General features: G+C 36.0%; 2 protein-coding genes across 3 annotated transcripts; one reads left to right on the forward strand and one right to left on the reverse strand.

Annotated features, from left to right (window-relative positions):
• The first annotated feature begins 1,327 nt into the window (after positions 1-1,327).
• On the forward strand, positions 1,328-11,294 carry LOC117331348. Its single transcript, XM_033890033.1, has 2 exons — positions 1,328-2,158; positions 10,080-11,294. The coding sequence occupies exons 1-2, from the start codon at positions 1,594-1,596 to the stop codon at positions 10,262-10,264; spliced, it is 750 nt and encodes a 249-aa protein (XP_033745924.1). The 5' UTR covers positions 1,328-1,593; the 3' UTR covers positions 10,265-11,294.
• Positions 11,295-11,911: 617 nt separating this feature from the next.
• On the reverse strand, positions 11,912-18,980 carry LOC117331347 (F-box only protein 32-like). 2 transcript variants are annotated; one of them, XR_004533505.1, is made up of 9 exons: positions 18,490-18,980; positions 17,550-17,661; positions 14,798-14,890; positions 14,365-14,458; positions 14,051-14,214; positions 13,654-13,910; positions 13,005-13,083; positions 12,049-12,213; positions 11,914-12,007 (listed from the first exon to the last, which is right to left on the reverse strand). XR_004533505.1 is itself a non-coding variant. In XM_033890032.1 (8 exons), exons 1-8 carry the CDS (start codon positions 18,666-18,668, stop codon positions 12,124-12,126), a joined length of 1,068 nt encoding a protein of 355 aa, XP_033745923.1. In that variant the 5' UTR covers positions 18,669-18,980; the 3' UTR covers positions 11,912-12,123. The 2 variants fall into 2 exon arrangements, 1 of the variants encoding a protein (XP_033745923.1); XM_033890032.1 differs by having other exon boundaries at positions 11,912-12,213.
• Positions 18,981-20,513: the final 1,533 nt, after the last annotated feature.

The following is a 20,513-nucleotide window of genomic DNA, read 5'->3' on the forward strand; positions in this document are numbered from 1 at the left end:
ACCAATGCTCCTATTTTGTGCTGTAGACACTTGTGAGCAAAACGACATGGCAAGTTTGTGTAATATATGGGATACAAATGAGTTAATTATGTCCCCCTGAAATATGCATTTTTCTTACGTTTTGTTGAAATTTACAAACAGCTTAACAAATTACATGTCAACAGCAAGACCCAGGGTTTGCCATGATACATACTAAAAGTTCATCATGTTACTTCTGTGACATTGCACCATAATAGGGATTTATAGGCCTGTAAAATATCAATGTTTTGACTGGATTTGCTGTTTAGATGCCCCTTAAACGTAACATGTAAGGATATTTTTTATATACGGAGGAATGGCTACTGGTAAAATTTTAAAATACCTTATGAATGTCACCTGCAGTTTCGGGACCTACTGTATTTACATCATACTATCAATATGAGGAGATAAATGCAGGTCGTTTTACATATTAGGATTTCTCGTCATCTGAAACGTTATTGAAGTAACTAAGTCGGGTCTGTTTCCCATTACAACGTTGAGGATGTTTGTATTGTTTTATTTTTCTCTATGGTGGCATATATCTACCATCGAGTTGCCGACTTACGACTTAAAGATGTCGACATATTTCCGAGAAGATGTCGACATCATCTAAAAAAATGCCGACAAATATGTCGACTTAATAGTTTACTTACCGAGATAATATTGCCGTGATAATTATCAAGGAAGTCGATGGCAGAAATATGCCACCGCACGATAAAAAGCCGAGTTTCTGACTTCCTAGTTATTACGGCGTTAATATCTAGGCAATTAAGCTAATAAGTCGACATATTTTTCGGTTTCTGTCGACATATTTCTTTATGATGTTGACATCTTATCATAAATATGTCGACATCTTTAAGTCGTAAGTCGGCAACTCGATGGCAGAAATATGCCACTATACTTCTCCAGCCTGTTGGTATCATTTTCGTTCTGTAGATACCCGTATTAACACCACACTAAGTGTTCATAAGCATCAGAATGATTCCTCGTGGAAAATATGATCATAATACATGCTCTTTATTATGTAATAATTGTATGGAAGTATTATCAAAGCCTTTCTATGAGTTAATCTTATATTCCGTATAACCCAGCATGTAAATACATATGGAGGCAGATACAGCATGAACTTCCATTTACTACATGGAAAGTTCACGACGTGTTTATAAAGGGTATCACGAGTAAGTTATATAATAAACGATCAGACACTAAAGCGTACATCCGTCAGAATGTCCTGGCTACATCCGTCTGGGTAATACATATTTCTGTAGCACATCGAATGCCTTCTATCTGGCTTATGTTGTATGTACGAAGAAAGAAGAATGGCAACAATTGGCAACTACTCAATTTATCATGTATGTGATATAGCGTGTACATAAGATGAAAGTGGTATCTGTTCAGTCACTCGATTACAAGGATTTCGTACACAACGCTGTCGTACACGTAGTGGAATGTTACGTAACAAAAACAGATCAGCGTTGTAACATGCAATGTAATCATTCACAGAGGATGGATATTCTACTGCGTATTAACGTTGGATCAGAGTCGATGTTGTAGCTATATTCCACTATAGCTAGAATGGCCACCAACGTACCTTGTGGTACCTTGTGTCTCGTGCTAGGACTGTTGGTGGTACAACAGGTTACAGCCCCACCACCGCTCTTCGTGGAACTGCAAGCACAGAGACAGGAAGATTTGAAGTCTATAACAGGAGCGGATAGGCACGATCATCAATTTTCCGTTGATACTGATCCGTCTAGTACGAGATATTCAAATACTGGCCAATTCGATGTGAATGATGACCTTCTTGAGGATGATCTTTATCTGGATCCTAAACTGGGCGCTCAGATGGACATTGAACATGACGGTTTGGATAAAACTGTGAAGGAAACCGGTCGATACTCAAACCCTGAATTGCTGGAGACACAGTCTGATGGTTTATTTCGAGGAAATGGTCCCATTGACCTAGACAGCCTTGAGGAGGGATTGTACGTTGTAGAGGAGTTTGAACCCCTTTCTGTACCATCAAATTTCAGTCAATACGACATTGACGGGGATGGGTACATTGATTTGGAGGAACTTATGGTAGCCACGCAGGCTCAGGAAAACGCTGCTTTAGCTTTACAAGCCACGGACTTAGACGGTACGTCTATTTTACACTTATATTGGTTGACTATGCATGTTTATATAAGCTTCCTTAGAAATATTTGTATTTACCTTAAGTATGTATCAAGGTGTAGGTAAAATGTTGCTGTTATTTTTAATATGGATTTTACATATAAATGGATGCAATGGTGATGCTATCGTTGAAGACATAGACTTAAGTTTGGTACGATATTTCGTTTAAAACTCGAGACAGAGTGTTTTAAATCATATTTTCTAATACTAAGAATATCTTTAACAGGGATATAATCAATAATAATTCATATACGTAAACTAGAAACAGCGTAAAGTATAAAAAGCTCTGTAGTTAACTTCGAAAGTAGAAATACAGTAAATCTATCAATATTGATAAGTACACAGGACTGTTCTGTGGACAGGGATATCTCAACCCTCGTGTAAGGGTTTGGATGGTCGGCAAAAGGTTTATCAATAGGACTGTTATGTAGACAAGCCCCCTACTGAATAGCCAGGCTCTTACACATCTGATGAGATATCTCTGTCCAAGGAACAGATCCATGTTTGATTATACTTTCACATACATATAAACATCGATTAAATTCGTCTGTCAAAATCCAAAAGTCAATGGGTTGAGGCGGGTATTCTCCACTCACAAGTGTGTACATTATGTGATCTGTCTTTCCCTACCCTATATGAGAACGGGTTCACCTGTGAAGTATGTGAGAAATATGTATCATATTCAGTTACGTTCCGATGTTGGTCTAGACAGATATATTATGTACTTAACAGCACGAAATCCATACATATTATTCTGTATATGCATCCCCTAATCGGATGTAAAGCCCATGCCCGTCACGGTAACATCAGTCTTCCATGGTATGCACAGTTGGGGATTTGAAACTATAATGGCCTTACAGGTGTCATGTCACAGAAATGACGAGAATTGAATCTTAAATGTAGATTTCAAAAAGCACTGTAATGCTATTACACGTGACAAATTGCATTAGAAACATCACACAGATACGTAACATTATCATCAACAACAAAAACACAGTTGAATTTATGTAGTTAATATACTATTATTGTTTTATGTAAGAGCTGTATCTTTTATCATTTTATCATAATTTATATACATTTTTGTACATGTAAAACAGCAAGGGAGATTGCTAGGTAGGGCTTGTTCCATTTACCTGTTTTTTGTCTGTTTGCTGTAATATTTTAAGCACATTATACATAATTGTTTTAAAGATATATTCAATCTACTATGAAATCCCCATTTGTGTACTTCCACTACATCCAGAGAGCTTAAGGGGCTACCACAATCGCCCGTCTCTGGCCTGTATCCCAATCACCTGCTCTCTTGCCTGTATCCCAATTACCTAATCTTTGGCATGTATCCCAATCACCTAATCTCTGGCCTGTATCCCAATCATCTGCTCTCTGGCCTGTATCCTAATCACCTGCTCTCTGGCCTGTATCCCAATTACCTGATCTCTGGCCTGTATCCCAATCACCTGCTCTCTGGCCTCCCAATCACCTGTTCTCTGGCCTCCCAATCACTTGTTCTCTGGCTTGTATCCCAATCACCTGCTCTCTGGCCTGTATCCCAATCACCTGTTCTCTGGCCTGTATCCTAATTACCTGCTCTCTGGCCTGTATCTCAATTACCTGCTCTCTGGCCTGTATCCCAATCACCTGCTCTCTGACCTGTATCCCAATCACCTGTTCTCTGACCTGTATCCCAATTACGTGCTCTCTGGCCTGTATCCCAATTACGTGCTCTCTGGCCTGTATCCCAATCACCTGCTCTCTGACCTGTATCCCAATCACCTGCTCTCTGACCTGTATCCCAATTACGTGCTCTCTGGCCTGTATCTCAATTACCTGCTCTCTGGCCTGTATCTCAATTACCTGATCTCTGGCCTTTATCTTCATCACCTGTTCTCTGGCCTGTATCTCAATTACCTGATCTCTGGCCTGTATCCTAATTACGTGCTCTCTGGCCTGTATCCCAATTACCTGCTCTCTGGCCTGTATCTCAATTACCTGATCTCTGGCCTGTATCCTAATTACCTGATCTCTGCCCTGTATCTCAATTACGTGCTCTCTGGCCTGTATCCCAATTACCTGCTCTCTGGCCTGTATCTCAATTACCTGATCTCTGGCCTTTATCTTAATCACCTGCTCTCTGGCCTTTATCTTAATCACCTGCTCTCTGGCCTGTTTCCCAATCACCTTCTCTCTGGCCTGTATCTTAATCACCTGCTCTCTGGCCTGTATCTTGTATTATATACAGCGTCTCACACTATATTACAGATATATTTAGTCATCTGTTGTTTTAGAAAGATTGATCCCGGTTATATATTGTGTACATATTTTTTTCGGAAATGTCATAAAACATTCCAGTTTACAATCTTTTATTGTATTGATTATACATGTGTGATAAGTTTCCAGTTACTAAGAGATGTTTCATAAGAAATATACCTTCCATTTTGAAGTCGCAATACTGCAAAAATGATGTGCAGTTTGAATATTAACCCAAATACATGGATCTTGTTATAGAATGTATCCATAACAATATACAATGTAATTATAGAGCTGACCGTATCTGTTTAAAACTCGGGTCATATATATTTCAACTTTTCAAGAGACAACAAAAGCTGTTTATACCTCCTTCAGGTCGTTAGAGAATACAACTGGCAAATTCCCCATGAACAAAACACATATGGTGTTTACAAACGCCTGTATCCTGTTAAATCATAGGAATCATAATTTGATGTTTCCTCGTTATACTGTTGGAATCTCCATACTGGTATTATTAGATGTAACTCTACATACAATCTCTAATCCCATCTTGGATTAACAGATCATCAAATTCAGAGGCCAGGAATTTAGTTTTATACCGTCTTTTCTTTATCGTATTTATATTGAATATCAAAATAAATACTGTGTTCAGTAAAACAATGTACACAGTAAAATAGCATAACAGTGATATTGTGTTTTCGGTCAAACAGTGTGTACAGTGAAATAGTGTGTACAGTAAAATAGTGTGTACAGTAAAATAGTGTGTACAGTGAAATAGTGTGTACAATGAAATAGTGTGTACAGTGAAATAGTGTGTACAGTGATAGTGTGAAAAGTGAAATAGTGTCTACAGCGAAATAGTGTGTACAGTGAAATAGTATGTACAGTGAAACAGTGTGTACAGCGAAATAGTGTACAGTGATAGTGTGTACAGCGAAATAGTGTGTATAGTGAAATAGTGTGTACAGTGAAATAGTGTGTACAGTGAAATAGTGTGTACAGCGAAATAGTGTGTACGGTGTAATAGTCTGAAGTATATGGTTAAAAGGTGTGTACGGTCAATTGATTATTAAATGAAATAACGTGTACAGTGAGGTAGAGTGTGTACAGTGATATAGTTATAAACAGGGAAATAGTGCGTGCAGTGATAATGTGTACAGTGAAATAGTGTGTACAGTGAAATAGTGTGTACAGTGAAATAGTGTGTACAGTGAAATAGTGTGTACAGTGAAATAATGTGAACAGTGAAATAGTGTGAACAGTGAAATAGTGTGTACAGTGAAACAGTGTGTACATTAAAATAGTGTGTACAGTGAAATAGTGTGTACAGTGAAACAGTGTGTACAGTGAAATAGTGTGAACAGTGAAATAGTGTGTACAGTGAAAAAGTGTTTACAGTGAAATAGTGTGTACAGTGAAATAATGTGTACAGTGAAATAGTGTGTACAGTGAAATAGTGTGTAGTGAAATAGTGAAACACTATATTGACTGTAAAATAGTGTATAGTGTGATATGTATTCTGTTTGAATAGTGAATACAGCGACACTATGTAAACAGTACAATAGTGTTACGTGAAATTGAACATGAAATGTTGTCAGTGAAAAATTTTTAAGTAAATAGGTTCAGTGAAATTGTACAAAAATTTAAATAAAGTTTATTAAAAATATAAACACTTAGACGGAAAATTTTAAATTTTTCATTCTTTTATTATACCCTATGTAAAAAAATATTTTAATTCTTGACCCTAAAAATTTCAAATCAACAGTCAATTGTATACAAATTAAAAAGACTTATTAAAACATAACAAAAATTAAATTGACTAATAACATACCAAGTAACCCTTATGTAATAACAAACTCAACAATACAAGTATTTATAAAATCTACAGAAACCCTTATGTAAAAATACTCTACAGAAACCCTTTTATTAATAAAAATATCTACAGTACCCGTATTAATAACTACCTACGTACCCCCATGTATTAATACATACTCTACATCACCCTGATGTAAAAAAAACCTTACAGTACACCCGTAATGTTTCCCCCCTTAAATAAATACTCTACAGTATACCCTGTATGTAATAACAATACTCTACAGTACACCATGTATCTAATAACAATACTCTACAGTACACCATGTATGTAATAACAATACTCTACAGTACACCATGTATGTAATAATTATACTCTACAGTACACCATGTATCTAATAACAATACTCTACAGTACACCCTGTATGTAATAACAATACTCTACAGTACACCATGTATGTAATAATTATACTCTACAGTATACCCTGTATGTAATAACAATACTCTACAGTACACCCTGTATGTAATAACTATACTCTACAGTATACCCTGTATGTAATAACAATACTCTACAGTACACCCATGTATGTAATAACTATACTCTACAGTATACCCTGTATGTAATAACAATACTCTACAGTATACCCTGTATGTAATAACAATACTCTACAGTACACTCATGTATGTAATAACAATACTCTACAGTATACCCTGTATGTAATAACAATACTCTACAGTACACCATGTATGTAATAACATACTCTACAGTACACCATGTATGTAATAACAATACTCTACATTAACCCTGTATTAAAAACAATACTCTACAGTACCCCCTGTAGTAATAACAACTCTACATATACCTTATGTAATAATTATTCTACTACCCCTGATTAATAAAATACTCAAAACCAGTCCCCCGTTGTATAATTACTCACAGTCCCCTGATGTAATAACATACTCCAGTAACCCTTTTTTAAATAACAATACTCACATATCCCTGTATGTAAAATTTATATTACATTTACCCGTATGTAAAATTAACCCAATACCTTAAAACCTTTTAATACCCCTGTATGTAATAACATAAAAAAAAAAAAAATCTACAGTATACCTGAGGTAAAAATCTCAAACAGTAACCCTTTTATGTAATAAATCTCCAAACCCTTATTAAAAAAATACCTACAAACCATTATGTAAAAATTCACGTACACCCTGTATGAATAATTATATTTACATAACCCGAGAAATTTAATTATCCCAAAACATACACCTTTTTTAACAATACTCTACAGTACACCCTGTATGTAATAATTATACTCTACAGTAAACCCTGTATGTAATAATTATACTCTACAGTACACCCTGTATGTAATAATACTCTACAGTACACCCTGTATGTAATAACAATACTCTACAGTATACCCTGTATGTAATAATTATACTCTACAGTATACCCTGTATGTAATAACAATACTCTACAGTATACCCTGTATGTAATAACAATACTCTACAGTATACCATGTATGTAATAACTATACTCTACAGTACACCCTGTATGTAATAATTATACTATACAATACACCATGTATGTAATAACAATACTCTACAGTACACCCTGTATGTAATAATTATACTATACAATACACCATGTATGTAATAACAATACTCTACAGTATACCCTGTATGTAATAATTATACTCTACAGTATACCCTGTATGTAATAACAATACTCTACAGTATACCCTGTATGTAATAACTATACTCTACAGTATACCATGTATGTAATAACTATACTCTACAGTACACCCTGTATGTAATAATTATACTATACAATACACCATGTATGTAATAACAATACTCTACAGTACACCCTGTATGTAATAATTATACTCTACAGTAAACCTGTATGTAATACAATACTCTACAGTATACCCTGTATGTAATAACAATACTCTACAGTATACCATGTATGTAATAACTATACACTACAGTACACCCTGTATGTAATAACTATACACTACATTATACCATGTATGTAATAACAATACTCTACAGTACACCATGTATGTAATAACAATACTCTACAGTACACCATGTATGTAATAACAATACTCTACAATACACCATGTATGTAATAACTATACACTACATTATATCCTGTATGTAATAACAATACTCTACAGTACACCATGTATGTAATAACAATACTCTACAGTACACCCTGTATGTAATAACAATACTCTACAGTACACCATGTATGTAATAACAATACTCTACAGTATACCCTGTATGTAATAACAATACTCTACAGTATACCCTGTATGTAATAATAATACTCTACAGTACACCCTGTATGTAATAACAATACTCTACAGTACACCCTGTATGTAATAATAATACTCTACAGTACACCCTGTATGTAATAACAATACTCTACAGTATATCCTGTATGTAATAACAATACTCTACAGTATACACTGTATGTAATAACAATACTCTACAGTATACCATGTATGTAATAACAATACTCTACAGTACACCATGTATGTAATAACTATACACTACAGTATACCATGTATGTAATAACAATACTCTACAGTACACCCTGTATGTAATAACAATACTCTACAGTACACCATGTATGTAATAACAATACTCTACAGTACACCCTGTATGTAATAACAATACTCTACAGTATACCCTGTATGTAATAACAATACTCTACAGTACACCATGTATGTAATAACAATACTCTACAGTATACCATGTATGTAATAACAATACTCTACAGTATACCATGTATGTAATAACAATACTCTACAGTATACCATGTATGTAATAACAATACTCTACAGTATACCATGTATGTAATAATTATACTCTACAGTACACCCTGTATGTAATAACAATACTCTACAGTACACCATGTATGTAATAACAATACTCTACAGTATATCCTGTATGTAATAACAATACTCTACAGTATATCCTGTATGTAATCATTATACTCTATAGTACACCCTATATATAATAACAATACTATACAGTACAACCTGTATGTAATAACAATACTCTATAGTATACCCTGTATGTAATAATTATACTCTACAGTATACCCTGTATGTAATAACAATACTCTACAGTATACCCTGTATGTAATAACTATACTCTACAGTACACCCTGTATGTAATAACAATACTCTACAGTATACCCTGTATGTAATAACTATACTCTACAGTACACCCTGTATGTAATAACAATACTCTATAGTACACCATGTATGTAATAACAATAATCTACAGTACACCCTGTATGTAATAACAATACTCTACAGTATACCCTGTATGTAATAACAATACTCTATAGTACACCCTGTATGTGATAACAATACTCTACAGTACACCCTGTATGTAATAACTATACTCTACAGTATACCCTGTATGTAATAACAATACTCTACAGTACACCCTGTATGTAATAACAATACTCTACAGTACACCCTGTACGTAATAACAATACTCTACAGTACACCATGTATGTAATAACAATACTCTACAGTAAACCATGTATGTAATAACAATACTCTACAGTATACCATGTATGTAATAACAATACTCTACAGTACACCATGTATGTAATAACAATACTCTACAGTACACCATGTATGTAATAATTATACTCTACAGTATACCATGTATGTAATAACAATACTCTACAGTATACCATGTATGTAATAACAATACTCTACAGTACACCATGTATGTAATAACAATACTCTACAGTATACCCTGTACGTAATAACAATACTCTGTTTAACTTCCAGGAGATGGTCGTCTGTCCCGCAAGGAATTTGCCGCAGCTCCCTGGGTCATTGGAGATGATCAACCCGAACAGGACAGCATGACAGATGATATTGACGATACTTACGACGATAGATACAACGAACATTACCACAGCAGAGAGGAGAGGGGCGACGAGTACCGCACTATGTACACAGAAAACGCGTAATATAGGAGTATCAGTTATGTATCTTAGATAGTGTACTTATGTTCGCAGTATTGATCTGAATACTTACATACGTACGTACAGGGGGGTCCTTAGAGACATTGATCTGAATACTTACATACGTACGTACAGGGGGTCCTTAGAGACAGTATTGATCTGAATACTTACATACGTACGTACAGGGGGTCCTTAGAGACAAGAAGATGATAGCTGTCGGTACCATACCATGCTAGCGTGTTAACTAACGAGAATATGATATAAATACCTATGTATTATCAGGTTCTAAGTAAAACATTTTAATCTGATTGACTATACGACAGTCCAATGTTTAGTTAAATTTACCAAAATTGTTAAAGGGTTATCCATGTATTACTTACCAATATGCATTGTGTTCATGTAAAGTATCTAAAGTAGTTAGCTCACAAAATATTTTATCATAAACTAATACAAATTTTTCATAATATGGTATCTATCAATTGATACTGATTAGGAAAATTAATATTCGTTAAGTTACTGTCTTTACATAATATTTTAAGAATTACATGAAAAATGACATTTCGCATTAAGTATCACAAATTGTATCATATTAATGTACCGTGGTGTAACTCATTGGTGCGTTAACACCGTAAGGCATTAATCACGTAGTATCAATCACTATAAAGTGCAGTGTCCTAGGTCATTTTTGAAGAATCCAGTCTTCCAGAATATGTCGTTGAAAAATCTCCGTTCCTACTTTCCATTTCCAGAAAGTTTTATCCTCCTATCGGAAATTTCATTTCTTACTGAAGTTAGCTATATAGGTTTCTAGTACTCATTATTGACGCCAAGGCGCATTACCCAGACGGATAATCGGATGGCAGTCTAGGACGCCTCATCGACACCAAGTTGTATTACAGACATGGATAAAATATAATCGAATGGGCGTCTAGGACTCCTCTTACAAATACATTGTATAACCATATCATTGACCATGTATGTATGCAACCTTACTGAAGTAAACCGTTTTCTGTATAAAAAGGCTATTGTCAAAATACGTTTGTCTTCGCATATTCTGTTGATAGAAACTGGACGGCACAGAACAATTCCTCATCATTTAAGATTTAGTCCCTTCTGGAAAAACGATGTAAAAGTATCATTTCATTCTTAAACTACCCTCCTTTAACGAACTAAGAATAAAATACATAAAGCCACACTATCGGATTAATTCATCGGTCTTAAAGTTAATCAATTCATTATCAACTGGTAGTGTTGGAGTATTAGATAATGTAAGCAAGTTTGTTTACTACGCTCTGCTCTGATGGCTTTAGTAACTATCAATTTGATCCATACCTTTAACTTTATAAAGATACATTTCATATGCCAATTGATTGAACTAGCCGAACTGACATGAATTTATTTTATGCATTTGCATGTACGTCATATCAATGAGATGTAAATGTTCTCAAGATTAATAAAGAATATTGATATGAATTTTACCGCGCAGGCACAGAGGATTGTACAGAAACACACAAACACATAGCATGTTTATATGTAATTGATACAGGAGACTTGTAGGAGGGAAGGTGATCATATGTCACCGTGTGACATCTTATTGACATCCAGCTTCTGTTAGTGATTATGTGCATGTGAGTAAAAAACACCAGAATCATACAAAGGTGACGAAAGCAATTTAATTACAAACTAACATAACATAAATAGCGAGGAAAATGCCTCCATTAAAAAAGTCTCAGAACTGTCATGATTGTCTGATGTAAGGACGATTTTATGATAAAAACAGTAACAAATGCATAAAACAATGAATTATTTGAAGAAAAAACGAAGAAACAGAGTGTTCGTATCCCTTATTTCACTCAAACATAAATTTAAAGACACAGCATGCCAATGAAATCCCTTGGCAACAGAGGCGAGGAGTCCGGCTTTTCGTTGGGATTGCGACAGGGATGGCCTAGGTCCTGCAAAGAAACCAAACGTGGCCCTGACATCATTTCATTAATACAATGAGAAATACAAGTTATCTATGAACCTTTATTACCGAAATATAAAACAAAGATAGTTACCTTTAACTTCATGTTCCTAAATTAAAGAATAATTCGAATTTATTTCCGTGATCAAGTTTTTCTCGAAAAATAAAGGTAGTAAACTTTGGTCTGCTGCGTTTTATAATCATGCACTTTTCTGATTAAAAGTTATCAAATTTATCGGATTAATGGATTCTGGACGTAAGGCGTATTTTCAGGAATTAACAAACAAGACAAACGTAATTAACCGAACACATTGTATATCGTTTTCTGTAAGAACAAGAACAAATTTAGATTTTTTACGACTGAAAATATGTTTATTTATTACAGTTTATTTCATTATCATTATCATGTTTTTGAAATTAGTTGCTTTAAATAATATTAACCATAATGAACACATTGTACAATTGTACTTGCCAAAATGCCTATTATATATACACACCGAAACCGTTTCAAGAGACAGTAGAATAACATTCCTATGTTGGTAGTATTTTAATCGATTAAGAAGAAGGACTTAATATTCTTTGTGATGTTATAATTAAGGACATCAGGGGTGTCTCGTACAAACCTAACAGCCTTCCGTGACGTATCAATGTCAATTTCATGTATGTAGAATTATCACAAAAAGCGTGTTTGTTCTTCAAAGTTGAACATTGTCTTAACAAAATTTAATATATTCAATTCATCTGAACATATCGATGTCAATGTGACCATTCCAAACTTACTTTCCAGAAAACAGCACGACAGAGGTTGCAGAAGTATAACTCATTGGCATATTCATCCACTTGCAAACGTTTATTTTTTCTGCCAACAGAAACATTAAACATCACAAAATATACATCAAATCAAAAAATCGAATCACATGCCATTTACAAAGTTTGCTACTGATATAACAGAGATTTCTCTCCCTTCCACCACTTTAACAGATATATCTCGATTCTTCTGCCATTTTAAAGCATATTTTTCTCGTTTTTAACAGAAATGGATTAATCTCCCTTCCATCACTTTTTAATCAGATTTACCTCCCTTCCATCACTTTTTAATCAGATTTACCTCCCTTCCACCATTTTTGGTATCAGACTCGTGTAGCTACATAAACTGCTTCAAACGTTTTCATACAAAAAAAGTTACAGTGACCGGAACCATATGATTGACTGTGTTGAAATATAGACAATATATATTACTTTGGGCAGATTAGATACGTTAATTTATAAACGCCAGGTATATCTATTTATAAACGCCAGGTATATCTATATATATTTTATATTATATTGCTCATTATTTCCTTTCATACCACTGGAATACAGGTGATTTAAGAGACAGAGAAAACACCATTGTCCGGTTCCTTTTGCTAGTTAACTAAGCTTTACTTACTTGTAGCATAGTTGAAATGTTTTGAACCAGTCGATGCCCAAGTATTCGTCATCGTAAATGAAGGGATAAAGTTGTTTATCAGTGAAGTGGAACAGACACATATCTTGCCAAATGAACCTGTCCTCAGTCAAGTCGTGGAGGTACGAGCATGAAGCCCCGACATTGGCGAGGTCCCGAGGATCCGAGATCCGTCTTAGGATGTTGTGTAAACACTCCTTCGGGAGGTCCAGTAGGTGAGGCAGATCGTCATCTTCTCTCTACACAGGAACAGTTTAAGTTTTAGATGTTATATGGATAAACAAAACAGTGAAAATCTACAAGCAAAAGATAAAGAGCATTAAATAATGACGTGATGACATTGTTCAGTACGTGTGTGACGATAATGAGGACAGCGTACCTGTGTATACTGGAAATTCCGTACTTGTGTTGCCAGATTGTTGACGACATCATGGTGCCGCTTCCATAGACTCCTACTTCCAACATGTGAGCGTGTCGACAACGCCTCTGATACCGTCTCCAAGAGACCCGCCATGATGTTGATATTTACCTCATTGTTTAGAGCTGTAAATCAAACAAATGGTTCCGTCACACAAACGATTTTTAACATTCTATCTTAGATCGGAGTAATAATGTACACTGTACCTTGTGATGGGGACAGTAAAAATAGTAATAGAAATCTTTACCTCCGATGAAAAAAATACCACTGCTTACCTTCTGAAACGACCTTCTGTAGGACACGAAATATCATCCGCAGTGTTGTACCGGTCAATTTTCCAATTTTTTCTCTCAACAAAATACAAAAAAACTGAAAATTGGAAGCAAATAAATCCAATTTAGAGAGATATAATTTCCATTGTTTTAACATATACCCATGGATTGTATACTTTTTTCGCCCATCACGAGTTATCATTTTTATCCAATAGGAAATGACATTTAGCTTTGTCAAAGACAAAGATGTTAGCTATAAGATATATTCGTTTACATTTTAGTGCCAAAAATAGTATTCCAGAACCAAAAATACGTAATATTACCATAAATTTTAAGGTGGGGGAACTGTTAACTGTAAAATATTCTATCAAGTTTATAGTTACACCATTTAGAAAAAAAGGAAACTCGAATGTAGAAGCATGACTAAGTAACATACCTCACAACAGTACCGGGTTCCACTAATCTCCATTACTATATCTGCGATCTCTAATTGTCCAAAGGCAGTGGACAAGCCACACCAGATTCTCCTCTGAAAATAAACAATGGACGGTCAACGCCAGCCTCTAGTGTCTTCACCAACAGACATATCGGTAAACAATAGACGGTCAACATCAGCCTCAAGTACAATAACAATGGACGGTCAACATCAGCCTCAAGTACAAGAACAATGGACGGTCAACACCAGCCTCTAGTACAATAACAATGGACGGTCAACATCAGCCTCAAGTACAATAACAATGGACGGTCAACACCAGCCTCTAGTACAATAACAATGGACGGTCAACATCAGCCTCTAGTACAATAACAATAGACGGTCAACACCAGCCTCTAGTACAATAACAATGGACGGTCAACATCAGCCTCTAGTACAATAACAATGGACGGTCAACATCAGCCTCAAGTACAATAACAATGGACGGTCAACACCAGCCTCTAGTACAATAACAATGGACGGTCAACATCAGCCTCTAGTACAATAACAATAGACGGTCAACACCAGCCTCTAGTACAATAACAATGGACGGTCAACATTAGCCTCTAGTACAATAACAATGGACGGTCAACATCAGCCTCAAGTGTCTTCACCAACAGACATATCGGTAAACAATGGACGGTCAACACCAGTCTCTAGTGTCTTCACCAACAGACATATCGGTAAACAATGGACGGTCAACACCAGTCTCTAGTGTCTTCACCAACAGACATATCGGTAAACAATGGACGGTCAACATCAGCCTCTAGTGTCTTCACCAACAGACATATCGGTAAACAATAGACGGTCAACACTAGCCTCTAGTGTCTTCACCAACAGACATATCGGTAAACAATAGACGGTCAACACCAGCCTCTAGTGTCTTCACCAACAGACATATCGGTAAACAATGGACGGTCAACATTAGCCTCAAGTGTCTTCACCAACAGACATATCGGTAAACAATAGACGGTCAACACCAGCCTCTAGTGTCTTCACCAACAGACATATCGGTAAACAATAGACGGTCAACATCAGCCTCTAGTGTCTTCACCAACAGACATATCGGTAAACAATAGACGGTCAACATTAACCTCTAGTGTCTTCACCAACAGACATATCGGTAAACAATAGACGGTCAACATTAACCTCTAGTGTCTTCACCAACAGACATATCGGTTAACAATAGTCGGTCAACATCAGCCTCTAGTGTCTTCACCAACACACATATCGGTAAACAATAGACGGTCAACATCAGCCTCTAGTGTCTTCACCAACAGACATATCGGTAAACAATAGACGGTCAACAACAGCCTCTAGTGTCTTCACCCCAGCATGCTGCAGGCCAAATATTAGGTCTCTGGGACTGTTGGTTAAGAAGTGTTCAAGTCGTTTAAAGATTTTAGCCTTTTTGACTCCTGTGACCTTGAATGAAGGTCAAGGTCATTCATTTAAACAAACTAGCTAGCCCTTCACCCCAGCATGCTACAGACTCAATATCAAGTCCCTGGGTCTTTTGGCTATTTAGAAGAAGTCGTTTAATTTTTTTAGCATATTTGACCCCTGTGACCTTGAATGAAAGTCAAGGTCATTCATTTGAACAAACTTGGTAGCCCTTCACCCCAACATGCTACAGACCCAATATCAACTCCCTGGGACTCTTGGTTATTGAGAAGAAGTCGTTTAAAGATTTTAGCCTTTTTGACCCCTGTGACCTTGAATGAAGGTCAACTTTATTCATTTGACCAAACTTGGTAGCCCTTCACCCCAGCATGCTACAGGCCCAATATTAGGTCTCTGGGCCTTTCGGTTATTAAGAAGTCATTTAAAGATTTTAGCCTTTTTGACTCCTATGACCTTGAATGAAGGTCTAGGTTATTCATTTGACCAAACTTGATAGCCCTTCACCCCAGCATGCTACAGGCCCAATATTAGGTTTCTGGGACTGTTTGTTATTGAGAAGAAGTCGTTTAAAGATTTTAGCCTTTTTGACTCCTATGACCTTGAATGAAGGTCAAGGTTATTCATTTGAACAAACTTGGAAGCCCTTCACCACAGCATGCTGCAGGCCAAATATTAGGTTTCTGGGACTGGTAATTTGTTATTGAGAAGAGTTCGTTTAAACATTTTAGCCTTTTTGACTCCTGTGACCTTGAATGAAGGTCAAGGTCATTCATTTGAACAAACTTGGTAGCCCTTTATCCCAGCATGCTTCAGGACGCATATCAACTCCCTGGGACTCTTGGTTATTGAGAAGAATTTGTTTGAAGATTTTAGCCTTTTTGACCCCTGTGACCTTGAATGAAGGTCAACTTTATTCATTTGAACAAACTTGTTAGCCCTTCACCCCAGCATGCTACAGGCCCAATATTAGGTCTCTGGGCCTTTTGGTTATTGAGAAGAAGTTGCTTGAATGGAAAAGTTGACGCCGGACGGACGACGGACGCCGCGCCACGGCATAAGCTCACTTGCCCTTCGGGCAGGTGAGCTAAAAAGGAATTATTTTCGTTTTTAACGCACATAAAATACGATTTAGAACGTTGTTAACGGTTACGCATACACGACATTTCTATACTCGAAAACGCTCTCTTAATCACGACATTGACACAAAGGAACTACAGGTATTTAAAAAGAAATGAAAGGACAATCGTATTATAAACTTGACAATCGATGTCCATTTTTATACTTTAAGATATATTAGAAGGTTAAAGAATACCTCTATTCCAATACCCTTTATTCCATCCAGATACGGCTGTCGTACTGGTATAAGGCTGTCACATCTTTCCTGGTTGGTGACGTCATGAGGACGGTTGGCGCCCGCTATCTGACTAACAACAGAGAACATACGGACATTAAAACGAAAACTTACTTAAAACTCAAAGGCAACTAAACGGTGGCAATATACGAACAGAATCTATAATTAGATTTGTATGGAGACTACTGAAAAAGTACAAGGCAAATAAAGGATAGGGTGTTCCGGCGGGGGTTACAGTGTGTATCAGCATATAGCAGTAATAACAGTAATATTGTTTCGTGAATATCTAATATATATCATACACTAAAAATAACATACATGCAGCTAAACCATGCAATATCGGACAAAATATTTTACATTGGTCGCCGATACTCTGGTTATACACGGCACAGAGTAAGGGGGGAATGTCGAGTCCGCCTACAGGACAATTAGTTCAACGTCGATCTAATATACAATCGTCAATCTATAATCATCTTAACTGCAGGTGTTTTTAACGGGAAGTTGATCTGATGAAGCAAAATTCACTATATGTCAGTAATTGGGAATTACACACAGTATTTAAATCATAGTTGAGCGTCAATGAACAGACAGATTATACTAACAAGGCTTTTTAAAGTGACTACGTATACCTTATCGGCAGCTAGAGAATACCAAATGAATTAGACGGCAACTATTTTTAGCAGATGCTGAATACTGCGCACTTGTGTAGAGATTCTGAGGCAGATTTGATGGACCATGATGTTAGGAACTCATTCTAATGCTTCATACCTAACAGTTTTCCGGAGTTTGATATCCGTGGATATTTTTGGAAATCATAATAAAATCAACGACAATAATACAGAGATAATAAAAATCGTTCGTTTATACTTAATAGTAAGTTAAACATTAAAAGGATACTTACACTATTCGGACGTTGTTGTTTGCTTCCGTTTTCGACAGCTTATTTCTTGAGCAAGTGTTCCTAACTCTTTCCAAATCGAAAGCAGGCACCGCTCCACTACCTGTACCCACGTAAACCCCAGGTAAGAGTCTCCACCCGTCTTCAGTTCTCCTCCAGTTATGCTCTGCTCCTGAAGACATCTTTATCTACCGGTATTCAGTCGTACTACTGGGGCTTTCACACCCGATCATTCGCTCCCTGGGTTTTTACACCGAAATGAGCTTTGTACTAGTAGATCCTACCGATCGATTAGCCGGTGTGTTTACAAACTGTGTAGACCCACTTCCATATTTGGTAAGCGGAACTTGCTTTTAAACCGCAGTAAATTCAGTCCGCCTTTCTGATTGGAGACATTTCATATGCATACCCATAAAAGGTAAACGGCTGTTTCCATATAAAGGTAGAAGTACAAGACGGCCGGCAGACTAAAGTCATAGCTAAATATACCACAACTCTGTAACGTGTAAAGATAAATACACTGTAGTATATTTTGTCTTGTTTATGGTGTAGAGCTTTTTAATCAGTAGAACAGAGACTATTAAAAAATCGTTCAAAATATCTGGCGTAGAATTACGTAATTAATTTTATACCGGGATTGCATGTGATTTCTATGAAAATATCAGAACATTTGTAAAAGTTAACAAATTAAATAATACCTTTTACTAAATGATATGTCAATAAAATATGTTGACAGGTTCACACGTAGTTGTGATTGCAATCTGGTTAAATATAATATTATACTAGGTTCAAATGATGATATATATTACTAGTAATCAAGATAGATTTTAAACACAGCTGTAGTTTTGTAACTATTTACTGTCAGAAATTAACTCATTATTTTACTTCAAGATCACATTTCGTTATTATGAACGACAGGCTGACAAGAAAAGGAAATTTGTCATCCGACGAGAAAAGAAAAAACTGTAAATGTAAGCCGAATATTTCGTAAATCGCTGACGCAATTTCTTACGGCTTCTAGTTGAAATGTATCCTGGTATAATTAACATGAACTACCAGCGTCTATAGGAACATCGTAAAAGTGTCAAAGGACAGCACATTTACAACCAAGGCATGCTAACATGAGTATAGAGTAATGTAGGAAACTATACCTCATTCGGAAGTTGGAATTTAATTATAACCAATTTCTTAATGTTATCCATTACCAACGATTTCTGACCTCGGTTTGATATAGATATTTTATTGCCTTAATATAAACTCTTTTCACAATAAATTTTATATCAATTGAGAAATAGGGTAAGATACCATTTTTGGCACTTATTTAATTTCCTCAATAACCGTATTTAATGGAGAATCTGCATTATTTCTACATGAAGACATTATGGAGTAAAGGGGAACAATCTTATATAAGAAACTTTCCTCCGACTGATTCTGTAATGTACCCATAGGAAGACATTACGTAGTTAGGGTTCGTATCCAATGCTGTTGCTTCGATTATAGCAATACAGCGTGTTTAAATCAAAGTTTATTGAGCTTGTTGGTATGATATTAAAGATACTTTGCATTAACGTAGGAGTGTCACTGTGGAAAATGAAATCATGCAAGAAGAAAAGATTTCTATAAGTATTTTAGAGCTGGAGCTAAATCAATATGTTACCTAAAGCTGCCCTGTAGGTAGTTCGTAATACCTACCGCCCCGTGATCGTAAGAGGCGATTAAATTTGGGATCTTATTATTTTCCCTCTGGCCAGAGTTTCTGAAAATGCTATGTTTTCCTACACAAAGTTCAGCATCTAGATCTTTTCTGTAGTATACTTCTGCGAGATACCTAGTAATATAAAGATAGTATCAGCTATGCGCTTAGTGGAGATCAGAGACTAAAGTGTGCATAAGATTGTCCCACATGTGGTACCCTCGATGGTGTCCCTAGCCACATACACGTTGTCAGTGATGGCGTCTCCGGTCACATACACACGATACAAGTGATGGCGTCTCCGGTCACATACACGCGATACCAGTGACGGCGT

The sequence above is a fragment of the Pecten maximus genome, chromosome 7, assembly GCF_902652985.1.
Source record: "Pecten maximus chromosome 7, xPecMax1.1, whole genome shotgun sequence".
NCBI classification, from domain to species: Eukaryota; Metazoa; Mollusca; class Bivalvia; order Pectinida; family Pectinidae; genus Pecten; species Pecten maximus.